Source organism: Bos grunniens, chromosome 3 (genome assembly GCF_055505025.1).
Source record: "Bos grunniens cultivar Pamir isolate PY7600 chromosome 3, Bosgru_T2T1.0, whole genome shotgun sequence".
In the NCBI taxonomy this organism is placed as follows: Eukaryota; Metazoa; Chordata; class Mammalia; order Artiodactyla; family Bovidae; genus Bos; species Bos grunniens.
In genome coordinates this window covers 11,491,208-11,518,967 of record NC_141167.1, presented here as the reverse complement: position 1 = coordinate 11,518,967, position 27,760 = coordinate 11,491,208, and the positions used below count along the sequence as shown (strand labels likewise).

General features: G+C 43.9%; 1 protein-coding gene across 5 annotated transcripts in view; it reads right to left on the bottom strand.

Annotated features, from left to right (window-relative positions):
- Nucleotides 1–590: 590 nt before the first annotated feature.
- AGO1 (argonaute RISC component 1) overlaps nucleotides 591–27,760 on the bottom strand; it is a 55,008-nt gene continuing 27,838 nt past the window's right edge. For 2 of the 5 annotated variants that reach the window (XM_086379092.1, XM_086379074.1), the window contains exons 4-19: nucleotides 27,343–27,524; nucleotides 26,807–26,943; nucleotides 26,448–26,582; nucleotides 26,138–26,225; nucleotides 25,329–25,476; nucleotides 21,299–21,418; nucleotides 20,831–20,953; nucleotides 20,561–20,694; nucleotides 17,008–17,192; nucleotides 11,091–11,250; nucleotides 10,819–10,909; nucleotides 9,525–9,719; nucleotides 6,844–6,978; nucleotides 6,125–6,226; nucleotides 5,598–5,797; nucleotides 591–5,358 (exon numbers count right to left, since the gene is read on the bottom strand). In XM_086379092.1, coding sequence (XP_086235218.1) covers nucleotides 5,250–5,358; nucleotides 5,598–5,797; nucleotides 6,125–6,226; nucleotides 6,844–6,978; nucleotides 9,525–9,719; nucleotides 10,819–10,909; nucleotides 11,091–11,250; nucleotides 17,008–17,192; nucleotides 20,561–20,694; nucleotides 20,831–20,953; nucleotides 21,299–21,418; nucleotides 25,329–25,476; nucleotides 26,138–26,225; nucleotides 26,448–26,582; nucleotides 26,807–26,943; nucleotides 27,343–27,524 — 2,244 coding nt within the window. In that variant the 3' untranslated portion in view covers nucleotides 591–5,249. Of the gene's footprint in view, nucleotides 5,359–5,597; nucleotides 5,798–6,124; nucleotides 6,227–6,843; nucleotides 6,979–9,524; nucleotides 9,720–10,818; nucleotides 10,910–11,090; nucleotides 11,251–17,007; nucleotides 17,193–20,560; nucleotides 20,695–20,821; nucleotides 20,954–21,298; nucleotides 21,419–25,328; nucleotides 25,477–26,137; nucleotides 26,226–26,447; nucleotides 26,583–26,806; nucleotides 27,026–27,342; nucleotides 27,525–27,760 lie in introns of all 5 variants that reach the window. The other 3 variants (XM_086379083.1, XM_086379065.1, XM_086379100.1) reach the window with 2 other exon arrangements.

The window sequence follows — 27,760 nt, the reverse complement described above, 5'->3', positions numbered from 1 at the left end:
CCACCTTCCTTCTACGGTCTCCCTTCCCCCAATCTTGGCTTAGAGGAAGGATGTCCCAACATACTCACTTGCTCAAGCCAAGTGGATGGTAGCCTCTACTTGGTTCTTCTCATTCCACCATCCATTGAGTTCTATTAATTTTACCTCCTGAGTATCTCTTCTATTTGCTCTTTCCTTTCTATCTTCATTGCTGCAGCATTATAGCCTTCTTCCCAATCCTTATAATCTCTCTAAATGGTACCAAAGAACCATTTCGCTACTCATATCCCCAACCAAACTTTTTAAGCTCCTTAAGGAGAGAAACACTGTTTTCCTCATTTTTGAATTATGCCTGCTTACTCCCCAACAAAACTGCTAGACACAGTGCTTTATATGTTTGGTGAATGAAGAATAAATGGAAACCCTGTGAAATGATTACATATGATCGGCAGTTTCAACACTCTGGAATTTGTTTTACCCACTTTACTCCTTTAGAAAGTGATGATTCTGCTCTTCTCACAATCTATTATTCTAATGTAAAATCTATCAGAATATAATTAATTCCAACGGTTTGCTTTGCTAAGAAAAAAAAAGAGAGAGAGAGACCGCACTTTAGAAATAGAAGCCACTGTTGTCTTTATAAAACACAGAATTGTGCTGCTGCTGTTGCTTGCTTCAGAAGAAACTGTACATTACAGCTGCTGGGATAATTTTACAATGGACTGGACAAGGTACAGCTCAAAGCAGGACACAAACACAAGTCTCATAGGGAAACAAATGCAAACAAGTACACAGCTGTGGGGCTCCAGGGACATTTCCCCATCCATGCTGGACTTGAGAGGGATAAAAAGTTTAGAAACTAAAGTGAAACCCAGAGTAGTCACACATGCCCACCAGATGGCTGCTAAGTGCAACATCACACACCAATCAGGTTGGACCGTGTGCACAGGAAAGTCATTTCATTTTTCCTTATTGCTACTACACCAGGGGAGTCAGTGCATTTGACACATTGTCTTTATTTGCACAATCCTTGGAGGGTTTCCTATTTTCCTTGTTAAAGAAGGAAATCTGCCTTTCCTCACCTTTTTCTGGTTTTGTTGTTGTTGTTTTGAGCCCATTGCCTCCACCACCTTTCTTGGGCTCCCGAACAGCAGCCAGAGGTTCTAAGTCGGTAGGAGTAGAGTAAGGGGAGAGCACCAACCTAGCCTCTCTCCCTGCCCAGGGAGAAGGCAAGTCCTAATAAATGGGAGAGAAGAGAAAACCAGAGAATCCCTTCTCCCTGATCAGCTTAGAAGGCCAAAGAGGAAAGAGTGCCCTGCATAACCCTGCCATGATCAGACTTTAAGAAGGAAGGCATCCCAGCTACCATCCAGGATTGGCCGTGGCCCAGCAAATATAAATAAAAATAACTTCCCCCTGATGTAGTTTCCAAAACTGCATCTTAGTCAGTTTGAAATGACTTTCTACCCTGAAGGGGAAGGACCATTCACCTTTCTTTGTTACACATAATGCCAAGTCTAAAACACTGTCCCACTAGCCTTGCAGATGTCCTATGGGTCAGCTGAGAAATCACTGCGTCCCCTTGGCTGCCCATCTTGCTGGCCTCATTTACAGAATTCTGGACAAGAAAAAGAAAACTATCCAAAAAACATCATTGCTTAGCCAAAGAGGAGGCTATAGAGGAGATACTGAGTAGACGGGAACCAGGAGCTTTTTAGGGAGGTTTCACACTTTTAGTTACCTTCTTTTTCAACATTAATTTAATCCTAAGTTCCCAGCAACAACAGCCTCATGCTTATCCCCAGAGGCCAGCCGTAGCACCTCGGCCCCAATGAGTCAGGCTGGACTGGAAAAGTGATCAGTGAGCAGGGCTCTCCTTTCCCATGTTTAAGCCAAATTCTCTCCATTCTCTTCCCATCCCTCCTTCCCCCATGTCTATCCCCTAACCCTTCAACCCTGGATAGCCAAAAAGGTCAATGCTAGGACATCCTCAGAAAAGGGAAGCCCCAGGTAGAGAGAAATGAAACCAGATCTAGAAAAAGCAACAAGAGAAGCCAACTCCAAAGAGTGGACAGATGTGGAAGTTGCCAGAAGCCTTCCTGATTTCATGCCAGATGGGCAGGCCTTCTGCTACACCTTCACATAAGTTTGAGGGCGGTCCAACCCAGGAAGGACATCACTAGGCTTGGGAAGCAGATTCTTGGTCTTCTGCAGCCAAAGAGCTAAGCCTGACCTTGCCAGCTAACAGTGGGATCATTGTAGCCATGCAGAGAATTCATCATCACATAGGCAGATAGGCAGGCCAGCAAGCAAGCTGAATGAACAGAAAAAAATAAAACGAGGCCAGGGAAAGAGAGAGTAGGAAAAGGAAGGCAAAAGAGTAGAACAAAGGGACCAGGAGACTTGTCTAAGAGGATGAGGCTGGGGTCTCCTCAGCACTTCCTCTGAGCCTAAGTAAGAAGCACCACTTTAACCAAATCAAAGAAAGCCAAGCTTGTTGCCAACACCACTTCTCAATCTGCATGCACCACCTTTCGAAGAAGAAGAATCCTCAAGGTTAAGGGTGTTTTTCAAGTCTCAAAGATAAAAAGAAAGAAAAAAAGAAAATCACAGCAAGATGTCATGTTCTTGCCATTGCCCAAGCTGTTTCTTTTATTTATTAAATGGCATGTAAATGCCTAAGGGCTAAAAAATGCCAAGCCTCAGCTCAAGACCCAACTGGAGAGAGTGAGGCAAAGAGAGAAAAAGGAGAGAACACAAACTTGTTGCTGAGAGTAGGTGGCTACCACCAGCTCTCAATGGACATTTGCAAATGCTGGTGAATGACTGGACCTTCCAGGAATACTGCCCTGATCCCAGCCCCAAAACGCACCCGAGAAGAGAACCCTCAGAGCCCACTGTCCCAAGAGAGCTCCCCTCCCTAAAGGGTGACTAAACACGAAGTAGACAGTATATGAAGGCGATGGACAGGGCAGATGGGAGTGTTGGCATCACTCTCTTAGGCACTTGTGTAAGGAATGTAGGCTCTCCAGTGAGCTGCCTCCTCCCAGAGCCCTCCATTCTGTTTTCAGCTGGGCTGTGCCCACAGGGCACCCCATACTGTTGCCAGTAGGAAAGAAGTAAAGAAAGAGTTACTCAACAGTCCTGATGCCTTCTCCATAATGTTTGTGCTACGTTTTGTGAAGTTGCTGAACAAAGTAGCCAACCAGAACAGAACCTGGGATAGACTGTTTTGCATAGCAAATCTGGGTCTGTACAAGCGCTGCTGGGGAGGGGAAATGGTAGCTCTACTGCATAGGCCCATATTCAGACCAGCCTTCTGCTGGCTGGCCTTGAGCCTGAGCTAGGTCTGAAGAGTCATGGCTTCATCACCAGATTGGGATAAACCCAAGCCCGGGCTCCTCAAAAAGAGGAATTTCCACACTGAAGCTGCAACTCCTCATCCCAAGCAGTGGGACAGGAAAAAAGGAACAGTCGAGGAAAGAGGAAGCCTTGCTTCAAGGCCAACAGGCCCCAAGCTAGAACCCCCTACTTTTCCAGTTCTGCAAGACAGCCAAACCCCATCTCTACCCAGGAAGACAGGAAAAAACGAGAAAAAAAAAGCCCATGCCATCCACTCACATGCCCTAGTGGGAAATCAGGAAAAAGTCATTTGTGTAAACAGAAGCAATAGGGAGCAGCAAAATCCCCCAGCCTATCCACAGGACACGCTGAAATCTGGGATAAGCCAAGCATCAGAGGATAGTCCAGAGGAGGAGATGCACTTGCAGGAAGAGTGCAGGGCAGTGCAGCAGAGGTGCCTGCAGCAAGAGAAAGGTATTATTTGCACAAAGGGTGGAGCCTGAGCCCCACGTGTGGAGATAACCACACCCTACAGAGCCAAGCCAAAGCAGGCCAAAGAAGTCAGGTACATAGTTCCTTTGATGGCTCAATGTTTCTGGGATGTAAACTCACTGGGCATGGGAGGGATTTAGTTCCAGATTTTGGCAATGGACTCAGGTTATAGTATAAAAATAATGTTTAGTTTTTGCTTTTTTTCCCCCTTATTTTAGACCTAAAGATCATCTGTTGTAAGTCACCCCAGTTAAAAAATATTGAAACATAAAGAGGCTTGACCATCAGGGAAAAGAAGCCAAGAGTGGGAAATGCTATGAAAGTTAACTCCAGACCCAGGCAGGTGGGAAGAAAGCGGGGACAAGAAGAAAGGAGACATAAGTGGAAAGGCCAGGGGCCAGTCATCTCAGCAGCTCCTAGACTTGTCATGTCTGAAAGTGCAAATGTCAATGGATTTTAACCATCTTGAGGTCGTGATCTTTTTAAAAGCTCAATGAATATGGAAGTCAATTCCTTCTAATGCAAAATAGCTGGCGCTCTGGCTGGAGGCCTGTTGGGTACAGGGTATTTCATCCCAACCTACCTCCTCTCCCACCCCCACCCCGCCCCCACCCCCCAAAAGGTACAAAAGGTTGCAGTTCTGCAGCATTACCATTACAGGGAAGGCACTGGTTACCCACCAGCAGGCGGAAGGAAGACAGGGTCGTGTCACTTCAGAGCTAAGTGCCATAGTGCCTTAAGTCTTACTAGGGGCTGGATGTCTGTCAGGTGTAAGGTGGGGTAGAAAAGGTGGAGAAAGAGGAATAAGGGAAAGGGGAGTGGCAGCTGGGGGAGGGGGCAACCAAAATCATTAGCATTAAAAATCTTCCTACAGGCTGGATTCTCAACCCATTAAAACATCTAGTATCCTAAAATATTGATCTGCATCTGATTTCGTTTTTCTTCTTAAACAAATCTAGACCTTTTCTGATTAAGGCTCCTAAAAAATCCTTCCCTCCTCCCACCCACTTTCTCAAGCCCCTCACTTTTCCATCTAAAGTATCAAACCCAAACCTACCAGCTTTTGTCCGCAGGGCTGCAGAGCCGACCTTACCAAGCTGTCAGGCGTGAGTCTTTAGCACTGTGAGTCACATGAGACACCTGTGTGTATGGTGGGCACCGCTGCTGCCTGTCTTGGTCCAGTGGGTTCAGGGCCAGATGTGACAAGATGGGGTGAGGGGTTGAGGGCATGAGGTGAATATCAGAGATTTCTGGCTGGTGGTCTGGCTTACTGGCCCTGTTCCCCCCGCTTTTGCCCCCTCTGCAGAAGGAAACAGGGCCTTCTGCATTCCTCCCTACCCCACCTCCCTCCTCCCTGCTTCCTCTGGATTTGGGCGGCACAGCTCTTGGGGCTTGGAAAGCTTTCTTCTATCCAGTGAGGTAACAGCGTTCTGCCTTCAAGCGAAGTACATGGTGCGCAGAGTATCCTGGTGAACCTGCACGGCTTTGGCCAGGGCCTGGGGGTCCCGCCCATTGCTCTGCCCCGATATGTGGCTCCCCTCTCCACTGAAAAGGAAAAATGAAAGAAGTCCTTCCTGGTGAGCTGAGTTGCCACTAACCCTTCCCCCACCCCTAGGGTGCCAATTCCCATACCAATTAAGAGAAAACCCCAACCCAGATTTGGGCTGACAAGCCCCAGGACACCAAATTGGACAATCCTTGTTTCCTTCTACCCAAGGAAAGTTGAGAGGGTCTGGTACCAGAGGCTGAAGCAAAAAGGAAGCCAGCCTGATTCCAGGCCTCACCTGTCATGCTCTTTGTCCACTAGGTGGTATCGTGCCCGGAAAGCCACCAAGCGGGCATAGTAGGCAGGTGCTGGAATTGAGACGGAGCGTGTGCATCGTACGTAAGTGTGGCACAGCTGGTACGTCAAGATCTGGAGCTCATCCGCTGTGAAACGGTTGTCATCCCAAAGGACATAGTAATGGGATGGTCGGCTGGTGCCCTGGGAAGATAGGAAGGTGAGGGGCCCCAGGCTGAGCAGACGGGATGGCTGACAGTAAGGAACAGGATTACCATTATGAGTATGGCTGGGTTGGAAGGCCCACCCATGAAAAGGCAGACACAAAGCCACCTTTGTCATAAAGCACCCATTGTATGGGCAACCTGACTAAGATGTTGAAAGTACACTTAAGTTCAAGTGCACAAAGGGCTTATTAAGAGAACAATCCTGATTTGAATGCCACTCAGTGATGAATGATATATTCTAGAGGCAATGGGAATGATCAACTATCTTTGACCCACTGGATACCCCAGGACATAGCCCAGCTACCTGGATGCCTGCGTGGCTGCACAGATAGAAGTCAAACTCAAATGGGTGGGTGATGTTGGTGTCCACAGTGGTCCCAGCTGGGATGTTACCACTCTTCCCAATCTGTATAGAAACAAAGACAACCAAGATCCCAAGACCTGCCTGGCCCTAACTAGGGCCTCGACTCAATTCTACCCTGACTCCATCAGAATCCCAAAAGTAAGGTAGAAGTTGCTGTTCCCAGAGAGAGTGCTGGGTGCTGAAATAACAGGCTTCTAAAGTTACACAAACCTGTGTTTAAGTGCTGCTTTCACCATTTATTAGCTGTGGGATCTTAGCAAGTTATTTAACCTTTCTGAGGTTAAACTGGAGATAATAACTGTACCTACCTCACAGGGGTGCTGTGAGGAAGACGCCTTGCACAGTGTCTGGCACATAGAAGTTCAATAAATTCAAGTTCCCTTTCCCATCTCTGGGAGCTGGTCTATATATGGGGTCTATAGGCCAGGGAGCTAGGAGGAGGGAGATCAAGTATAAGGGAGGAAGGGAAGGCGGGGAGAGGGGGAAACAAAGGAAAGGAAGCAGCAGAGGAAGGACCACAAGAGTCAGGGGGAAGAAAAGTGCCAGGGGCGATGGACAGGCCAAGGACTAAGCCCCAGATTTCATTTCCACAGCTCCTTTCATACTCAGAGAAGGGAGACATGACCAGGGAACAGTGACTTCCTCAATCCCTCACTCACTCGCTCATTCTTGTCAGCACAAAAAAGGCGGGTGTGATGGCGTTTCTGCACCACAATATAAGTGATTCCGGGCTGGTAGTCCTTTTCCAGTTTGATGCAGGCATCACGAATGGCCAGCAGCTCATAGTGGAGGATCTAGGCACAGGGTGAGGAGGGAGACAAAGAGACATACAGCTCCTCTTGAGTTCATTCATCTTTCTGAACTAAGGGTTTGCCACTTGTTATAAGGCTTTTTGTTCAGCCTCCCTTTATAATATTTATAGCTGACACCCAACCATTAGTGAGGATAAGCCCTTCCTACCAAAAATCAGCCTTACAGAGGCATACCTCAGAAATATTGCAGGTTCAATTCCAGACCACTACAATAAAGTAAGTCACACGAATTTTCTGGTTTCCCAATGCATACAAAAGTTATGTTTATACTACACTGTAGTGTATTAAGTGGGCAGTAGCATTATATCTTAAAAAAAAAAATGAATGTACATATCTTAATTTTAAAAATACTTTATGGCTAAAAAATACTAACCATCACCTGAGCCTTCACTGAGTCATAGCAGTAACATCAAAGATCACTGACCACAGATCACCATAATAAATATAATAATGAAAAGTCTGAAATATTGCAAGAATTACCAAAATGTAACACAGAGACATGAAGTAAGCAAATGCTCTTGGAAAAATGGTGCCGACAGACTTGCTGGCCGCAGGGTTGCCACAAACCTTCAATTTGTAAAAAAGACAGTATCCGTGAAGCACAATAAAGCGAAGTGCAATAAGACGAGGTATGCCTGTAGACAGTTCACCTGCTATGTTCCTATAAAACCTAGCTGGGAGGCTTAATATCCACAGAGAGCACTCACCTGGTTCCTATGCATAGTGAGACCTAACATCAAGACACAGAATAAAGGTTCACAGAAAAATCACAATGTCCAGAGCAAGGACAATTTTAGGATCAGGAGGAAAATGGGCGTTCCCCATGGGAGCAGACAGGGTTGGGACCACCATGAAAGAATAGACACAAAGTTCAGGAATGGCTGTAGAGGGAATAGATAAATTCAGTTCTATAAAAAAAGCAGTATCATAAGAAAACAGACTAGCTAAAGAAGCCACAGGTGAAAAACCACAGGCAGTAGCTGCCTTGTTGCCTTGGATGTCAGATACAGGGAGTAAAAACTGTATGGTAGAAGTAAATAGAATTTAGAATCAATTAGAACTAAGTTTAAACCCCAAGCTTTATCTAATTTTATTACTTTGAGCAAGTTACTTAACCCCTTTAAGTCTCATTTTCTCCACATTTACTAAAGTTACTAATAAGATCATCCTCACAAAACTGTCCTGAAGACTAAAACAAATAATTGAGTGGAAGCATAAAAATCCTGCTGCTGCTGCTGCTGCTGCTGCTGCTGCTGCTAAGTCACTTCAGTCGTGTCCGACTGTGCGACCCCACAGACAGCAGCCCACCAGGCTCCTCCATCCCCCGGATTCTCCAGGCAAGAATACTGGAGTGGGTTGCCATTTCCTTCTCCAATGATAAAAACCCTAATAGGGGCTTGATGACTGCTGACTGCTTTGCATAAGCAGTTTGAATTTTAACCCTAGGCTACCTGAAGCCACAGGACATCTCTGAACAGATACATGTTATAAATTTATCTGGTACTTTAGGAAACATTGTATGACTTGGAGGAAACTGAGCATAATAGTTAAGAGCATGAACTTTGGAATCTGACCAACTTGTCTGAATCCTAGCTCCACTGCTTATTAGCCTGGATGACACTGAAGAAATCATTTAACATTTTCAAGCCTCAGTTTCATCATGTATCAGGTGGAATAATAATTACTTCATAGGATTCTTGTAAGCACTGAATAGAGCATATACAAAGTGGTTAGCAGAGTTAATGGCACATAAGATACCCAGTAAATGGTAGTTATATTACTTTTTATTAAATGGTAGAAAAGGAGATCAGTTCAATATACTAGTCTAAACAATAAACTATGAAGGCTTAGCAGGGAAACAGAATGGTAAGGACACTGTAAAGGTCAATAGCAGTGTGGCCACCAGATCAGCAGGATCACTAAGAACCTATCAGAGGTACAAATTTTAATACCCCATCCTAGAATCACTGAAGCAGAAATTTTAAGAGTGGAGCTCTGCAAACTGCTTTAATAAGCCCTTCAAAAGATTCTGATGGATGCTAAAGCTGGACAGTGAAGTGAAAGTCGCTCAGTCGTGTCCAACTCTTTGCAACACCACGGACTATACAGTCCACGGAATTCTCCAAGCCAGAATACTGGAGTGGGTAGCCATTCCCTTCTTCAGGGGATCTTCCCAACCCAGGGATCAAACCCAGATCTCCCGCATTGCAGGTGGATTCTTTACTAGCTGAGCCACCAGGGAAGCCCAAAGCTGGAGAACCACTGGTCTAAAGAATCAGTCTTCAACATGAACTAACTAGTAAACAGGCACTGAGAGTCTTTTATTACAAGAAGAAAGGTCTATCAATGACTGTACACACCATCTCTCAGTTGGGATCTCTGCTTCCAAGCCTGTTCCGTTTAGCAAACCTCCGTAAGTAGAAGCACCTCCCAGTGCCAACAGCTTAAGAAAGGGAGCAGTACTCTCTGCTACCATTAGGCCCTATGGCCTCAATGTGAAGGTTTTCTTGACCTATTGTGGGCCCTACCTGGGGAAGCTGGCCTTCAGGAACCCCATCTCGGTAGAAGATGATGCGGGTAGGCTTGAAGCGCGTGGACTTGTAGAACTGGATGAGCAGCTCACGTACCATGTAGGATAAGTCTTCAATGATCTCCTGCCGTGGTCGCTGTACCCGCACAGTAGCACAGTAACGGCTGGGGTGGGCATCCATGCTGCCTACCACCTGATAATCAAAGAGGCAGGATCAGCTCCTAAAACCTCCACCCTCCCAACACTGTTAGTTCTGGGTTTGGGGAAAGACCTCTTGAGAGCAGGGAGGGGGGAACAAACAACCTAAGAAATCAAATGTGTAGGTTTTTTGGATTCAGTAGTCCCGGTTTCCATCTCTGTTCTATCACACACATGGAAGTTACTTAACCCACCTGATCTTCTTGTTCCTCTTTTCAAATGGCGATAAGAGTAACACCTGCTTGCAGTGCTGTTGTGGCGCAGGTAAGTCATCATGCACAGGACCTCTCCCGCAGTAGGTACTTGCTAAGTTTGATTTTCCCACACCTTACAGAGGGGCATGTGATGGTTCAGCACTACTAGCTCAAAGAGTGACCTCATCCAAAAAACAAGCTAATCTTTTCTTCAAGTGCTAATCTACCCCAGGAACTACAGTGAACAGTGTTCTTGTGGATGGTAGGAACAACATTATTTTCTAAGGGGACAAAGGCCAGAGACTAGGATGGATGGCCACAAGGAAAATAAAGATAAGCATAGTGTAGGGTTTCCCCACATTTACTGAGATAGGCCCAGTCTGCCTAGAGAAACATGAAGGTTCAAGAAAAAGAAATGAAAAAGAAGGCCTGGTCCCATTAGTCAATTGAGAAGCCCTGTGAGACAGGGAGCAGAGCTGTCAGGAGAGGGATTAGAGAGCTATCTAATCTACTAGATGGGTCAGGGGTACAGATAGAGAAAAAGGCAATCCCAGTAACTAAGTAATTCACTTAAAAGGGATTTTGGAGAGGAGATATGGTCCTTCCCATATCCCAAAAGTGGGTACAGGGAGAAAGAGGGAAATTCAAACACGGAACAAAAGTGATGGAGACATAACCAAGTCTCTGACCCCAGTCTACTCTCTCACTGCTCTCTCTGAAAAGAAGGTATCATACAGAGTTACCTTTATTAAAAAACCAAGGGACTGGTTAATGGGGATGATCAGCTGAAATAAAAAGATCTTGTGAAGGGTCAAGCACCAGAGTTGAGGGAAGGAAATCAGGTGTAGTCTTGGGGACTCAGAAGAGAACCTTACGAGGAAGTTGGAAAGTGTCACTCACTGCTGTGATAGAAGGTTTTTTCCCATCCCCTGCTGGTGGGTGTGTAACATCTGCTCCCAGGAATATCACTGGTTGTTGAAAGACTGCAGAGCTAAACAAGGAAGAGAAAACAAATGGTGAGGAGTTGGGTCTTCTTTTCCTGGCACCATCTAGCACCCATTTTGGCCCCCTCTCCCTTGTGGCTCACTCTGCCTGGACAGTGTGCTATCTTTTCATCAATCTCCAGTATATTACCTTGCTTGACAAGGGCAAGTAAGCAATAGAGTTCATACCGCTGGTGTGGGACTAGGATGTTGTTAATGCCACCAAGTTTGACATTGATCTTCAGGCAAAGGTTAGACAGAGTCTGAGGTGAGGTCTTGACCACGTTCTTCACTTGCACACACTGTGTAGCCATTCCCAACAGAGTATCTCCAACACGTTTCACTTCAGCTATGAGCAGGGAAAGAACTGATTAGTGCATTCAACAAATATTTACTGAATGTCTACTTGATTCCAGGAAGTATATGAGGTGCTAGGGAACACAATGGTGACCAGAAACACATAGGGTCCCTACTCTTACAGTGCTTACTATCTAGTGACTAATTTTAAAAATCATAAAAAACATAACAATGATAAATGCTACAACAGGAAACTTCACAGAACTATGACACAGAGAGCATATGATATAGTGTAATAACCTAGCCAGGAAAGGATTCTTTACTGAACTGAATTTAAAGGTAGAAAAGAACTTAAAAGGGAGAGAGAATATGAAAGAGAGCATTCCAGGCCAAGGGAAGAGCAGGCAAAACGCACTCTGATAGGGGATAGAAACACAAACTGAAGAAACTGAAAGGTCAATCCAGCTATAAAGGAGAGCAAAGGAACTGCCATGTGGGAAAGAAAGTGGTGATTAGAACGACCTAGGAAAGAAACGAGGGTAGTTTAAGAAGGCAGTTGTCAGGATGGAGAGAAACAGATTCAAGAGACTATGTAAGGGAAAATAATTTTATGGATAACTTATGAGTTTCTAGACTTTTGTAATAGAACAGACAGATCTTAAGTTCTTTTTGAAACATTTTGACTTTGAAGTGCTTTTTGGTCATCCCAGTGAAGACATCAATCAGGCAACTGAGTACAGCAATTGGAAGTTCAAGAATAGTCTGAAATGGAGATGTAAAATATGACATATTTAGGTACAGGTATGGCACCCCACTCCAGTACTTTTGCCTGGAAACTCGCATGGACAGAGGAGCCTGGTAGGCTGCAGTCCATGGAGTCGCTAGAGTCAGACACAACTGAGCGACTGACTTCCCTTTCACTTTTCACTTTCATGCATTGGAGAAGGAAATGGCAACCCACTCCAGTGTTCTTGCTTGGAGAATCCCAGGGACGGGGGAGCCTGGTGGGCTGCCATCTATGGGGTCGCACAGAGTCGGACACAACTGAAGCAACTTAGCAGCAGCAGTAAGTGAACACATGATCTTGAGATCAACAAGGAAGAGAATGGAGTGAAAGGAGAGGGCTTAAACTCGATTCTTGAGGAGCTCACAATACTTGCAGAACAGGAAGAAGATGAGTCTGCAAAGGACAAAAATCCAGATTATCTAGGAGGAAGATCAAGACAGTGTTGCAGCATGAATACCAGGGAAGAAGAGAGTGCTTTAAGAAGGAGTAAGTGTTCAACCAAGTCAAATGCTGCTAAGAGGTAAAACGAGGACCAGAATTTTGTGACACCAAGGCAAAAATTAATGGACAGAGGCAAAAACTGTTTTTGGTAATATCAAATACCATGGAGGAAACATGGGATCAATAAACAGTACAATATATTTTCAATGGGAGAAATTTGAGACTGTTTAAAAAGCTAAGGGATCATTTCTATCTCCAAGAGATACGGTCAGAAGGAAACCAGTGTCTGTTGAGAACATTCAAGAAAACCAAATAAAATTCATAAATCATCTTTCTGAAGGTAGTAGAGAGGTGCTAAGACAAAAGAACTGGAAGAGCTAACACTCCAGAGAGGATGAGAATCTCACAGAGGTGAGCCATCTGCTGCAGCTGCTTTGCCCTGGGTACATTTGCTGATTCTAGATGTGGGCAAGAGGCTGGGATTCTAGGCTTTGCACCAAAAGAGGAACCACTGCCAAGGGACAGAGAAAGTAACAGCCATTTCTGGCAAACACAAGCTAGTTCTAAATGTGAAAGGTTAAAAAAAACATTTAAAAGAAAACACAGACTAGTATCTTCGTGACCTTAGTATTTCTTAAACAGAACTCAGAAAGTACTAGCCATAAAGGAAAAATATTGATAAACAGGACTACATTAAAATTTAAAATTTCTGTTCAACAAAAGAAGCCATTAAGAAAGTAAAAAGGCAAGCTATAGATATGTGTAGTACACATCATATTTAATAAAGGAATTATAAAGAACATCTAAGCCAATAAAAAAAGAGAAAGACCTGAGCAGGCACCTGTCAAAAGAGGCCAGTGAAACAGCCAATAAAAATATAAAAAGATACTCAACCTCATCAATCACCAGAGAAATCAAATTAAAAAGCACAATGCAGTATTAACAAACATCCATATAAATGGCTAAAATGAAAGTGACAATACCAAGTTTGATAAGGATGTAGATAACTAGAACCCTCATTTCGCTGCTGATGGAAGTATACATCTGTACACTTAAAAGCCCTCCTAGTTACACACCCAATAGAAATGGGCACTATATTCAAAGGACATGTACAAGAATGTTCACTGAAGCATTATTTATAACAGTAAAAGCCTGAAACAACCCAATTATGTCCATTAACAGTAGAATGGATAAATACATGTAAATTGTGTTAAAATCATATAATGGAAAAACTATAACAAACTACAATTAAACAAACACAGACAAATCTAACAAACATAATGTTGAGTGAAAGAAGACAGACACGTAAAAAGGTACATGATATATGACTCCATTCACATAAAGTTCAAAGACAGTCCAAACCAATCTAAGGTGTTAGAAACCAAAATAATCGTGGTTATCACTGACAGGAAGTTGTAGTAATCAGTAGCCTGGGATTGTGGTAATGTTTTACTATCAGAACTAGGTACCCCTGCTGTGACACTGTGAGAATTCACTGAATTGACCACAAAAGATCTTTATATGTATATTATACTTCAATAAAAAAATTACATTAAAAAATTATATCAGTTTAGTGGAGAGGAAGGAGTTAAAAATACTAAGGACAGGATGAGGCATGTTAGCAGATTAGAACTGGAAATGTGACACTGTCCTCTTATACTTTTGGGGCAATTTAATGCATGTGGACCTTGTTTTGACTATCACTTGGCCTCTCAGGAAGGACAGTGAAGGATCTTTCGAAGAATCTGACTGCTCCTCTTATATGCAGGCTTAATTCCTAGTCAAATGCCCCCATTACCTAAGTGGTATAATCAAAGAACATGTAAGTGAAAGAAACCCAAGGTCATGATCAAGGTATGAAGCTGGAGAGAGGTATAACATGACTGAGCCCAGGGTAGGGAAAACTCTGAGTAACACCTGACTTCTCCAAGCATGCCACACTACACTACACAGGGAGGCCAAAAATACTGGATTCTCCCTTTATGGAGGGAACCAGAAACATGGCTAATTATTCAAGGCAATTCTCCTAAAAAGCATCCTTATTTTCTAACCAAGGGACATCAATTTAAGGCCCAAGAGAGATGTGGATTGGAGATCAACCAACTTTCATAAGTACTGAGTATCATGTCAGCGGAAGGCTCTACCTTGGGTATGTATGTACAGAGGGAAGAAGATTTTGAGCAGAATCAGATCCACTCCATGCTCAAAACAATTAATTAATCAGCAACCTGATGCAATTTCTGGATGAATACAGAAAGGTGGGATGACAAGAGAAAGCTTCCAGGAATAAATACATTTAAATTAGAATTTGAAAGATAGAATTTTAAGGGCAAGGTGGGGCATAAAAAGAGTAGACATCTAACCTAAAATCACAGTCTATCTCTTTCTGTCACCTTATCCTTCACTTTCTTTACACCTTTACCCTTTCTTCACAGCACTTCTTGTCTTGCTCCTCGACTGCAATGTAAACTCCTCAGGGCACAACTCTGTTTTGCTGCTGAAGTCCTAGCACCAAGATATGGCCAATACATGGTAGGCTCTCAATAAATACCTGCTTGGGAGGAAAAAAGACTAAATAATTAAGAGCTTCTGATTTCCAGGCGTTGGAAGTTGTGCTTGCTTGCTTCTATTTTGCTGTTAATCTGTATCACATTGAGACCAATGACATGATGATTTGTGTGTGAGGAAACTGGGATTACTCCTTGCAAGGTGGCATTACCAGAATGAAACCTAACCAAAAGGCTGTCCTACTGGAAAAATACAGATACTACTAAGAGCAAATAAAAAAAGTATTTAGATATTTCAGGCAAAGGCAAATGATGTTAAGCAAAACCAGAGACTGGAAAGCACAGAAAGAATGCGCATTTGGAGAGCATCTACTAGGTCACAGACCCTGTGTTAGATGCTGTCTTTTATATAATTAACTAATGAGGCTGAGAAAGGTTAGGTAACCTAAGACAGTAAACTGGCATAGTCAGGATTAAAATCCAGCTCTATCTAATTCCAGAACAAGTGATCTTTCTGGTATATGTAGCAAAGACATGTATAATACGAAGCTGAAAAGGTTAAACTAAGATTAGGGCCCCAAAAAACTTCTATTTTGTGAATAGGGACTAATGAAGGTTTTTTTTTTGAGAGTACCAATCACAAAAAGTCTCATCCAGTAATCTATACAAGAAAGACTTAAGAAGAAATGTTAGAATTAAATTGAGAAGAATGGGTGGCGAACAGGGAATACATCTTAACACTGTATAAAAAAAAATAGCATTAGAGGTAAACAAAGAGAAGACAGACTGCCCCCAAAGTTTGGATAAAGGTACCCAGAAGCAATTGTGATACCAACGAGAAGAGCTTACTGGTAGACAAAGAAGACAAGCTACTAAAGAGGCAGTTCACCAAAACACATTATAAAAGCAAAGGGCACAACTGTTTTATCCACAAATGTATTAAGGATCTATCAGCGTTTCTTGTCATACACGGTAGGTGATCAATGAACTCTTATGGAAGGAAGAAAAGTCAAAGGAAGAAATAGGAACTGCAGAGAGGTCAGTGTTGAATGAAGATCTTAATAATACATGATAACATCTAACAATAGTTGATGACTGAAACAACTGAAATGTATGAGAATTTCACGAGAATGAAAAGAGAGAAAAAGAGGGCAGAGTACAGAATTCTGGAAAATGCCAGGCATTCCTGGTAACAAGAAAAACAATTAAGGAGAGACAGGAGAAAGTGTCAAGAAGTCAAGAGGAGAAAGGTCATTGGTGACCCTCTGCAGAGGAGGTTTAGGAGACTGGAAGAGGTAAGATAAATGGAAAAAAGCTAAGCAGTAAGTGGCTGGTGAGGAAGTGGGGATAGAAAATGTACAGAACACATTTAAAAACTCTTCAAGTTTTTTTTTTTCTTGAAGAAAAGCAAGAAAATAGGAAGAAAAAACTAAAGGAAATGGCATGACTGTGGTAATGCACTCTAAAGATGTTTTAGGGTTAAAGTGTCCCAAAGGTAGCAGGATGAAAGAGAAACAAAGAGTACACATGGGTTGAATAAGATCAGAGGAGAGACACCTCTTCATTTGAAGATAAGAGCTGGAGAAGGAAAAAAAAAAGTGAGAGAAAAACACTGAGTCAGAGATGGATATAGTCATTTCCATTCTTAAAAGAGAGGAAAAATAGAAGGAAAACCTCTCAAAGAGTCTAAGCCATTCCCAGCAATGGAACACCAACAGAAGCACCACAAATTGTGCTTGGGTGTGCTGCCCTGTGGCCTGACGGACAACACCTCCTAAGGAAAGGTACCTGGACTGACCGATCTCTGCATCTGGCTCAGCTTAGCCTGGCATAAACACCAGCACACAGAGGACTGCAGAAAATGCTACTGAAAGGGAGGGTGAGCAGGTAAACAGGACCAGAGGTGACTGACTGGCTCATACAAGTTGATATTTCTCCTCTAAGAGGAGCACTGACACTAAGGAACGGCTCTGGCTAGGGCCAAGAACCCAGACTGAGTCACCCCTAGGATCTTCCAGGGAGCCACCCTGAGAAGAGTCCTATCACTGTAATCACTACTCCAAGAGAACTGTACCATACACTGGCGTCTTCCCGGGCAGGATGACGATAATGAGCTGCAGCCCTGAGTAGGTGTTCTTGAGATGCCGGAACATGGGCTCCACACTGTCTGCCCCCTGTGCATATTTGCAGAAGCAAGGCTGGCCCTGGATGGGCATCCCTGCATCCTTGGAAATCTTCCGCAGCTGGTCCGTGAAGTTCCTGCAGCACAAGCGTGGTCACGACAAAAGGCAGTAAGTCCCACTGGAATACTTCTAACCAAACGCCTCCATCTTAGGTCCCCAGCACTATGACAAGCACTAACAGATTCTAAGAGGAATGAGACATCATCACATCTAGTGTAAAAACCACATTTATAGTTGGGTAGAACAACGTAGGACTTGCTAAGTGTTCAATGGTATAAGCAGAGAGCTGAGGGAGCCCAGAGAAACGGGAATTCTCGAAGTCTCCCACCTGTCCCACTCAAGCAGCTGGTTCCTGTGTTCTAAGTCTACAGCAATAGGAAGATGTCCAAGAGGAAGGCCTCTTGGCTCAAATTAAAACAAATGAGCTTCCAACAGTGATCAGAGCACAGGAGATGCTTGGGAAAACATGTGCTCCCTCCTCCCCTATGGGTTATTTGAAGCCTGAGAGCAAATAATTAAACAAGCTTCTTTCTTTGGGCTTTAGAGCTTTACCCTAAGAAAGGAAGACAAAGTTGGAAAAGAGGGTACACATGCAATAGATTAAAAAAAAAATCAAGCTACATAAATATGACAGACTGAAAGGAGCAGCAGGAAATTCAATTTGTGAAAAACCTGCATTTAGATTAAAAGCAACAGTGTACAAATAGAGAATAAAAGCAATTGTTTAAGGGATGTTATTATATAGCACACAAATATCAATAAGATGGGTTGAAAACCTATGCAGTGAGAAAATAAATGTTTTCAATCAGTTTAAAAAAATGAGATTAATACAGTACAAAACGGTTGTGTAAAATTTTAAACCACTTATATAGGTATATAATACATATAAATTGGATGGAAAGATTACAGTAATTCAAGAAAGTGACTGCATCAGAAAGGAGAAATGAGACTATAACGGAGGATATAAAGGACTGTCAAATTTATCTGAAATATTTTATTTACTTTTTACAAAGGATAAAATAAACATGACAATACTCTGGATGAGACACATGGATGTTTTCCATATTACTCTATTTTTTTAAGTTTCTCAAATAAACACTAGAATAAAAAATACAATCTATTATTTCATGTAACTAAGTACCAGGGCTCTGAAGGACTACTAAGAGTGTTTCTGCCACTTCTCTGCTTTGCATACAACTACAGCATAGCTATTAAAAAAGCCAATGTGTTAACTACCTTCCGTTAATAAGTGGATCTCTACTTCAAGGAAAGTGGTATTCCCTATCTTATATTACCAGATCACACTTGGGATATTATGTCCAGTGCTGGGGGCCACAAAGTGTTGACAGAACTCTAGGATGGGGACTGTCTTAAAATCTTGTCCTGAAAGTGACACAGCTGAGGTAACAGGGCCTCTTTAGCCAGAAGAAAAATTCTGAGGGTTGACCCTAGGACTCCCTTGCTAAGTCACTTCAGTCGTGTTCGACTCTGTGTGACCCCAAAGACGGCAGCCCACCAGCCTCCCCCCCATCCCTGGGATTCTCCAGGCAAGAACACTGGAGTGGGTTGCCATTTCCTTCCCCAAAGCATGAAAGTGAAGAGTAAAAGTGAAGTCATTCAGTCGTGTCCGACTCTTTGCAACCCCATGGACTGCAGCCTACCAGGCTCCTCCGTCCAAGGGATTTTCCAGGCAAGAGTACTGGAGTGGGGTGCCATCGCCTTCTCCAAGGACTCCCTTATCCATCCCCAATTACCAATTTCTCTACCTCCATGGCCATCTTCCTCTCTTCCCCTTATGTCTCAGTGGAAATGATGGCTTTTCCTATGCTCTGGATCCCATTCTTTCATACACATGTGGGAAATTTGTTCTATTTCCTTTCTAGTTTTTCTGAATTCTATTTTCAGCCTCTGTTCACCCTGCACATTTTCCGTAGACAATCTCATCCACTGCCACAGCTGAAAACTCCCAAATCTTAAATCTTTAGCCCAGGACTATACAAGCAACTGGCCCAGGTGTACAAGTCACTTATTACCCCCTGCATTCAGAGATCACTGCAAGAAGGCTGTTGTCTGATGAACTGACTACTTCCAAATCAAAGATTCTAGCTTTATCAGGTTTCGTGCCCCAAAATATCCAAACAACAAGTTGCTCCTCAAAAGGACAGGACAGGGGAAAGACATGAGAATGAGAGAGAAACACACCCAGTACAGAACAACCAACAAGGTGACACAAAGCCAAAGTTGAGAGCCTTTCTAATACTGGTTAAGAAATCAGCCCTCCAAAGCCTGCCCAAGGCTAACAGCAGGCCTAAATGGGGCCAAACTCCCAAGAACTCAGGAGAGGAGGTAAGAGATACTCATTTAAGAGAACTATAATTGTGATGGAGGTAGCTGTGCATCTGTGAGGGGAGAGGAGGGCCACAGTCTCCACATTCATCAGGGGCTGCTATGACCCATTCTTATGAAAATCCCAAGGTCAGGTGAACTCACCAGGGCACACATCTCTACTGATTCCCATCACTGCCCAAAGTGGTCAGCTCCACTGATTCTTTCTCAGCTCCAGAATGCACTGACTATACTCCAGATTCAAAGAAAACAAAGAGCCAGCACTTCAAAGGACAGCAGGAACTGAACTGCATACTTCTAATGGGTAAATTTTGTGGTATTTGAAAAATAAAAAAGAAGACTGCAGGGGGAGGGTCAATGATTTCTTCACTTACTCACTCACTCATTCAAGACCATTATTACCCTAAGCAATTCCTTTAAGCGCTTGGCTGTATCAGTTTCTTCACTGCTGTCATCTACTCCCAGCTACTCAGCCACAAGTGGCTCAGAGGCCCTTACAACTCATGTTCACCTAACTCAGGTCACTCGGACCCAACCGAACAAATTCTGTCCATAGGAAAGGACAGCTCAGAGTACCAGCTGAACTTTTATTTCTAATTAGGAATATAAGCTCTGAAACTTCAGATCTGATTTGCCCCCAATTTGACACTTTCTTGATAATGCGAACCTTGTACAAGTTAACTTAACCTCTTTGAGCCTCAGTCTGCTGAAAATGGAAATACCACCACTACTCACTGTGAAGATGAAATAAGAGAACATAGAATTAGGTACAACATCAGCATAAATATTATAGTCATCACTACTACTATTTACTACCCATGTTAAATACTGTAACAATAAAACAATTCAGGCCTCCCTTAGGAGGTTCACGTCCTGAAATTATCATCTCTGACACAGATATGGCTCCTTATCAAGACTCCTGACCACAGTGGGACAGAAAAGAAGCAGGGAGAAGTTTAAGCCAGATAGCACAGGGGGCAGAGTCAAAAGTCAGAAAAAACAGACTACAGAGCAAATCTTGGCCCCTTGGGAGTAGAGGAATTCAGGCCAACTCTAGGGTCCTTCCCACCTTTCCACCCATACACTCAACCTCCTTACTTGAGCACTTCTTCTCGACACTGTTTTTGGGGTGCGAAGCAGGCGATGGCCCAGACTTTGATCTCAATGCCATTGTAGAACTGTTTCCCCCGCATGTCCCAGACACCCTGATTGGGTGTGGCAATGGCCCGGTTCTGGGGATAGGCAGAGGGGGTGCCCAGGTGAGCTTCAATAGAGCCAGGTGGGTAGGAGAGCAAAAGCCACTGGCTATAACAACCCAACCTCCCCCCATAAGCCCCAGAGACGTTGTCTGGCCCTGACCCTGCTCACCCGGCCGCCATACTGCAAGATGGGCGCCGGCAGCACTCGTCCCGTCACCTCCGTCATGTCATCCTTCACCTTGATCCCAAATTCCTGGATGTACGGATCTAGGTTGTAGCTGGCATTCTTCATCTGCAAGACAAAAGAAGGGGATCTCAGGAGAGCAGTAGCTTGGCAATACTGCTCACCCTCCGGGTCCCCCTGAAGAGCAGCTGAGGCTGGTAAGGAATACCCCTAGAAAGGGGGAGAAAGTAGAAGATGAGGTAAGTGGGAGCAGATAACACAGGGAAGTAATACAGGAGAAAAAAAGAGATAGGAAGCAAAGCAGCTATAGGGTCAAGAAGGAAAAGCAGTCCCAGGTAACCAATCCAGACTTGTTTTCCTAAGAGTCCTGCCAAGGCAGAAAAGCATCTACTTGCTACCAGGGACTTCCATGACTGAGCAACCAAGCATACGTTTCTCTGCATCCTCACTGACCAGGCGGCTAATCTCCTCTTGTCTGTCTGGGGCCGATCTAGCTGTAGCCTTTATCATGGTTGAAGTCTGGTTGTCAGTCAGCTTCTTAATGCAGCGCTGCCCAGCCACAATGTTACAGACCTAAGGAAACGAGAAGAACAGGTAGCGCTGGCTTGAGTAGAGTCTACCCTGTACCCAGAGCCCCACAGAAAGGCCCTGGCTGCCAGTCCTGAGAAATGAACTACAAAATCTCTTGTTCACAGACAGGTAAGTTAGAAAACATTCATGTGCAATACAAAAGTCTAAACAGCCACTTTGTGATTAAGGGCTTAGGATCCAGAGCCAGATGTGGGTTCAGGGCTCATATGTTAAATACAGAGAACAGTAACAATTGTTTGGAGACTAAATAAAATAAAGCACTTAAAGAATCAAGTACAGTTCTGAACACAGTAAATACTCAGTGGTGGTGGTTTAGTCACTAAGTCGTGTACAACTCTTGCAACCCCATGGACTGTAGCCTGCCAGGTTCCATGGGATTCTCCAGGCAAGAATACTGGAGTGGGTTGCCATCCCCAAACACTTAGTAAGTTGTATCATAAATTATTATTTACCAAAGGACCCAACCTAGAACTTTTCTGAATACTAAGAACACTCAATATACACAAACTGGATTCTTAGTACGCAGCTGTCCAATGGTAGCAGGCAGCAGGTTGTTCCATCCTGCAACACACCAGGAGAACCAGACCTGGTTAGTTCTTAAGCCCCAGTATACAGCTGATCACTGAGCCCTCGGACTATAGAAATCACTGTCTCTGTTGACTGACGGTGTCCTCTGCTGGTATGAGGAACATCTTACCACATGGTTCCTCTGCACTGGGCCTAAGAGAACACAGTGGAGACCAGAAAAGACTTTCTAGTGATATGTAAGATTTCCACTCTATTGCTTCCTGAATGTACACGATATTCAGGAAGCTGTGAACAGGAAGCCTTTTGGCAGAGGAGAGAGAAACAACAGGTTTGGAAGACTTGAGTGTGAAGTCCAGCTTTGCCAATTCTAGATGACGTTACCTTGGGCAGGACTCTTAACCACTCGAAGGCTCTGCTTCTTTAATTTTAGTCACAGGAAAAAACACTAGCTGTCTCTTAAAGCTGTTGTGAGGACTGAGATGAAATGAAATGTAAAACTTGCTCCCATAGGGCCAACACTCTAAGTACTGATTCTCTGCCTAATTTCCAGAGTTCATGGTGAACAATGGTAGGGAAAACCAGGACAAGGTCACCTACCCTTAAACTCTGTATTTCAAAGAATACACATTAGTCAATTACTTAATGAAAACCCAGAACTGTTAAAATTTGTGAGGTTGCTCTCTTGAAGGCAATTTAAAGGTGGAGATAATTTCAATTACAGAATCAACACTAGGAAAAAAAAAGCAGAGATGTGGAGAAACTGGATCCCTTGTGCATTGCTGGTGGGAATGTAAAACAGTACACCTGTGTGGAAAACAGTATGGTGAGTCCTCAAAAAATTAAACACAGAATTACCATATGATCCAGTTATTCCACTTCTGGGTATGTACTCAAAAGAAACGAAAGCAGGGACTAGAACAAATATTTGTACATCTATCTTCACAGCAGCATTATTCATAATAGCTAGAAGGTGAAAGCAACCCAAGTATCCATCGATAAATGAATAAACAAAATGTGTTATATACATACATGGAAATATTATTCAACCTTAAAAAGGGAGTTCTGACATACGCTACAACATAGATGAACCTTTAAGGCATTACGCTAAGTGAAATTGGCCAGTTTAAAAAGGCCATGTATTATATAATTTCATTTATTTGAAGTGTCCAGGATAGACAAATCCATAAAGACAGAAGCAGATCAGAGATTAGTAGGGGCTAGTGCGGAGGATAAAAGGAATGGTAAGTGACTATTAATGGGTGTGGTCTTTCTTTGAGGGATGATGAAAATGCTTTAGAATCACACAATGGTAATGATTATGCAACTCTGTAAATACACTAAAAACCACTGAAGTGTACATTTTAAGAGGGCAAACTTTATGGGATGAGAATTATGTCTCAATAAAGCTATTCTGAAAAAAATATATCACCTACAATAGCCTATATGATTTGACCCTGTACCTCTCTCCAAAATCATCTCCTACTTTTCTCCTAAACTACATGCCAGTCACTACGTCCTTCTATCTCTCTCAAGAATATCCAAGCTCTTTGCTGCTTACGTACTTGCTATTAAACTCATGCCTAAAAGGTTCTTCCTTCAGGTTGTTAAAAGATTGGTTCTATCTCATAATTTGGGACTCAGCTCAAATTATCTCCTAAAAGAAGCCTTCCCTGACCACAGAAACTAAAGTGAATCTCCAACCCCCTCCAGTTTATGACTGTCCCCAGTATTCTTACCTGGAGAATCCCATGGACGGAGGAGCCTGGTAGGCTACAGCCCACTGAGCTACAGCTCAGTCAGACATGACTGAGCGACTTCACCTCACCTCACCTCACCTCACCTCACCTCAACCTTTTGACACTTACCACCATCTGAAACTACCTTAATTTGTCTATTTTCCCCTTTTAGATTTTAAGCTCCATGACAGCAAGGACCCTGCCTCTCTTGTTGCCTTCCTGGCACCTAGGAGTATATGACTTTAGCAGGAGCTCAATAAATATTTGTTAATAAACAAGCAACAGTAAAAATCAAAATATGTCATTATATAAGTTATTCACCATGGAAACTATTGTTTAAACAGAAATCATGTCAATTTGCTAATAGATCTCAGCTGCAATAGCTATTACTTAAAGCCTATCCACTTAGCTGGAACTGTCCCTAAAGACTTCTGCTTACATCTCAGAGAACATGCTGTCCTCATCTCATTTTCTATGCATCAGCAGCTATTAACTATGTCAGAGTTCTTGGGTTTGGGGATCTCTTCTTTCTCCCTTCAGCCTAACTTCCTCTGGTTAGTTCTGAAATCCCAAAAGCTCACAGAAGGTTTAGGTCCCAGATATCTGACCCCCAGATATCTGACCCCCACTGCTAGAAGAGAATAAGACAGTAATCTAGGCTAGTGCTTCGTCAACATAAACATTCATATTTGACACAATCTTTGGATTCTGTAAAAAGAGATACTGATAAAGCAAGCCTAGGCGGAACCTGAGATTCTGCATTTCATACAAGCTCTCAGGTAATAACTATGCTCTTGGTCTGCTGATCACACTTTGAGCAGCACTGGACTAGACAGTGAAGCAGTCAGAGGTTGGTTCTCAGTACACATTCTGGCTGCCAACAGGGAAGGCCTAAACATTATGGCTAGTGTATAACAACCAAATACAGACTAGTGGTTCTTCATTTGCATTCTATGACTTAAAGAGCATTACTATTCTTTCTTTAATTGTAGAATTTCAAAGATTGGCTGAAGCATAAAAATATGACAAATCTTGGTTAAAACTTTTTCAAAACGAATGCATTGATGACTGGGGAAATAGGATTTCCATTACAGGTAACATTCACCTCCAATATCTGTAAAATAAAGTACATTTGTACATTTAGGTTATTTAGGATTCCCAGCTCCAGATAGGGAAAGAGAAATTAAGAGGACATGAGTGTATCTCAGAGTGTTCATTATCTTTATTGTAGTGATGTCAAAACGCATCAAATGGTACACGTAAAATGTGCAGTTTATTGTATGTCAACTATAAATAAAGCCATACAGAAATGAATAAGTAAATAAATAAATAAAGGACATGCGTGCAGGTATCTGAAATCTCTGTCCTGAATGAACTGATTACTTATTAAACAGTAAATACATACAGCTTCGCCTCTGCCTGGAAGTCCTGAAAAACCATGAGAGCAGGACGGAAGTAAAGAATTCAGCAGTTAAGAACGATGACTGCGTTTCACAGAACGACCTCTCAGAATATCACTTTTCCAAGCCTTAAAATGATGAGACTATGAACGGAAGAACAGACCTCTGGCGATCTGTGTGCAGGTACAATGCTTGTTCCCCAGCCCGGCCATTACTCGGCAGCCTCACCTCTAGGGGCAGGTAGGTATGCTTTTGTTCCTGGCCAACTTGCAGGCAAGGCAGGTGGGGATACTTGAGCTGCAGGTTATATTTCTGCTTGAAATACTGGGCCACTGTGCACTCCACAGTCTGTCCACTCTCCAGCTGCAGAGGAAACCTGTTTGGGGGAAGGGAAAGAGGTGTCATAGTCCAGCATTCAATAACACCTTTCTAGACCTATAACCATGCATGGAGCCAGACTTGACTTCATTCCTTTCCAGCCTCTGTGAACACTCCTGCCACTCATAGGAAAGCAGAGGCAACACAGGGCTCCAAGAGTGAAGCCAAAGATTTGAAAAACAAGTTATACAATGGTCAGATCATATCTGATTCATCTGTATTTCTAATGTTGAGCATGAAGTCTGACAAACAGTAGTCACTCATGGTCCAGCACAGTATGAAGTGAAGATTTTAGATGAAATCAGTGACAACTTTCCCCAAGGTCTAACCCAGGATCTCAGCTTTCTTTTTCAGGAGTAAGTTCAGAGAGATTCTAACATTTATAGAACTGAGAAAGAAGCCAGGGAGACACTTGCTCTACAGTAAAAGTCCAAGAAGGAAAGGTAGAGACCAAGAAGGTAAAAATGGTAGGGAGAGTCTCTATCAATGGATCTGGGAATGTTAGGGGAGGGATGCCAAATTCCTACAGTTTATCTTCAAACACAGAGCTCATCCTCAGGGCCAGGTTGGGGGATGGAGAGTGTGAACGGAGTATGTTGAAATATCTTCCTGGTGGCCCTCTCCCACCAGTGGTATGGCTTAGCAGCCCATCAACTTACGTCTGATGGCTGGCAGGGCGGCGGGTAACATTACACACGCGGTATTTCCTCTTCATCTGTCCACAGTGGGTCACTTCCACCTTCAGGCCTGGGATATACACACTGCTTGTCAGAGTTGGAAAAGGTTGCTCATGTGCCCAGGCTTGGCCTCTCGCCTGAATATATCCCAAGGGGATTTCCTTTTAGAACTAAAGAGAAAGTAGCACTGATTCCCCTCCCCACCTGGTTGGGTCCTCACCCTTGGTCTCCTCGGTGAAGCGCACACGAGAAAGTAGCACTGATTCCCCTCCCCACCTGGTTGGGTCCTCACCCTTGATCTCCTTGGTGAAGCGCACACGCTGAGAGTCCGTGAGGGCTTTGGGCTGCTCATCTATGTTCCTGATGTCGAGCACCTCACACATGAACTCAATCACTGGCTGTGCCTTGTAGAAGGCAGTGGCTGAGACTGTGGGGACAGGGTAGGTACAGCTCAACTCAGATTCTGTCTTCCAGAATAAAGGGAGGCACTGCTCTTTACACCCTCTTCCTCATAGGGTATAGGGATGGGGGAGGGCTCCCAGGGCTGCAGGGATTAGACTAGGAGTGTGGTTACAGAGCTGGGAGGGATGAGGCTGGGAGTGTGGTCACTGGACTCGGGGTGCCCCTGGCTCCATAGCTCTCCCCACTCACCATCAATGTTGAGCATCATCTTCCACATGGCAGGGCGCACAGACTGGTGAAAGCCGAACCAGACCTCGCGCCCACCCCCCAGCGGGTGGTAGTAGCCCTCAGGCGGTGAGAAGAAGGAGCGGCCCACAGGGGTGTACCTGGCAGGGACAGGCAGAGAACTGGTCCCTCGGGCACAGGCCCCCACCCTGTGAGGCATCCTGGGCACGGAGGAGCCCTGGCCTGGAAGGCAGGACACCAGGGCTTTAATTCCAGCTCTCATCTTTTACTAGCTGTGTGACTGACCTTGTACAAGACTCTACCCTTTTTCTGCCCTGCAGAGACAGATGGGGTGAGGTCCAAAAATAACTAAAAGGGACAGGACCAAAGCTTTGTACCACCTAATTGTATATGCACACTTGCCTGGCATACAGTAGGGTTTCAAAGAATTTTTTATTTGAAAGGCATACTGCGGGACCTTAAAATATATGCTCACTTCCCTCCTCCTCCCATACACTTCTGCCACCACTAGTAGCCCAGATATTAACTACACCAAGTACCTCATGGATGCCAGGTGCCTCATGGCTACATCCAGGGCTTGTACAGACTCCAGGGGAACAGGGATCTGGCCACTGACCAAGGCTTCATGCAGCATGCGCCAGCTCACAATGGCCAGCCACTTGATGGAGACCTTGAAGATTCGATCCTTCCCTTCCCCAGGGATTGTCACCTCAAAGTCAACCTTCAGGAAAGAGGAAGGAGTGAGAGATTTCCAATGCTTTCCCACAGTTCAATGTTCTTGCCCTGCCCCTACTGTCCCTAACCCCTAAGATTTGCCAAGAATCTGCTTCTTAGGCTGATAAGGACTCACAGTGAAGACTTCTGAGTAAATCCAGCCCCTAAGTCTCCAGCCATCTTGGCTCAGTGTATCTCTCTGCCCCTCTCAAACACACTTCGTAGGAAGTCCTTCAGGTCTAT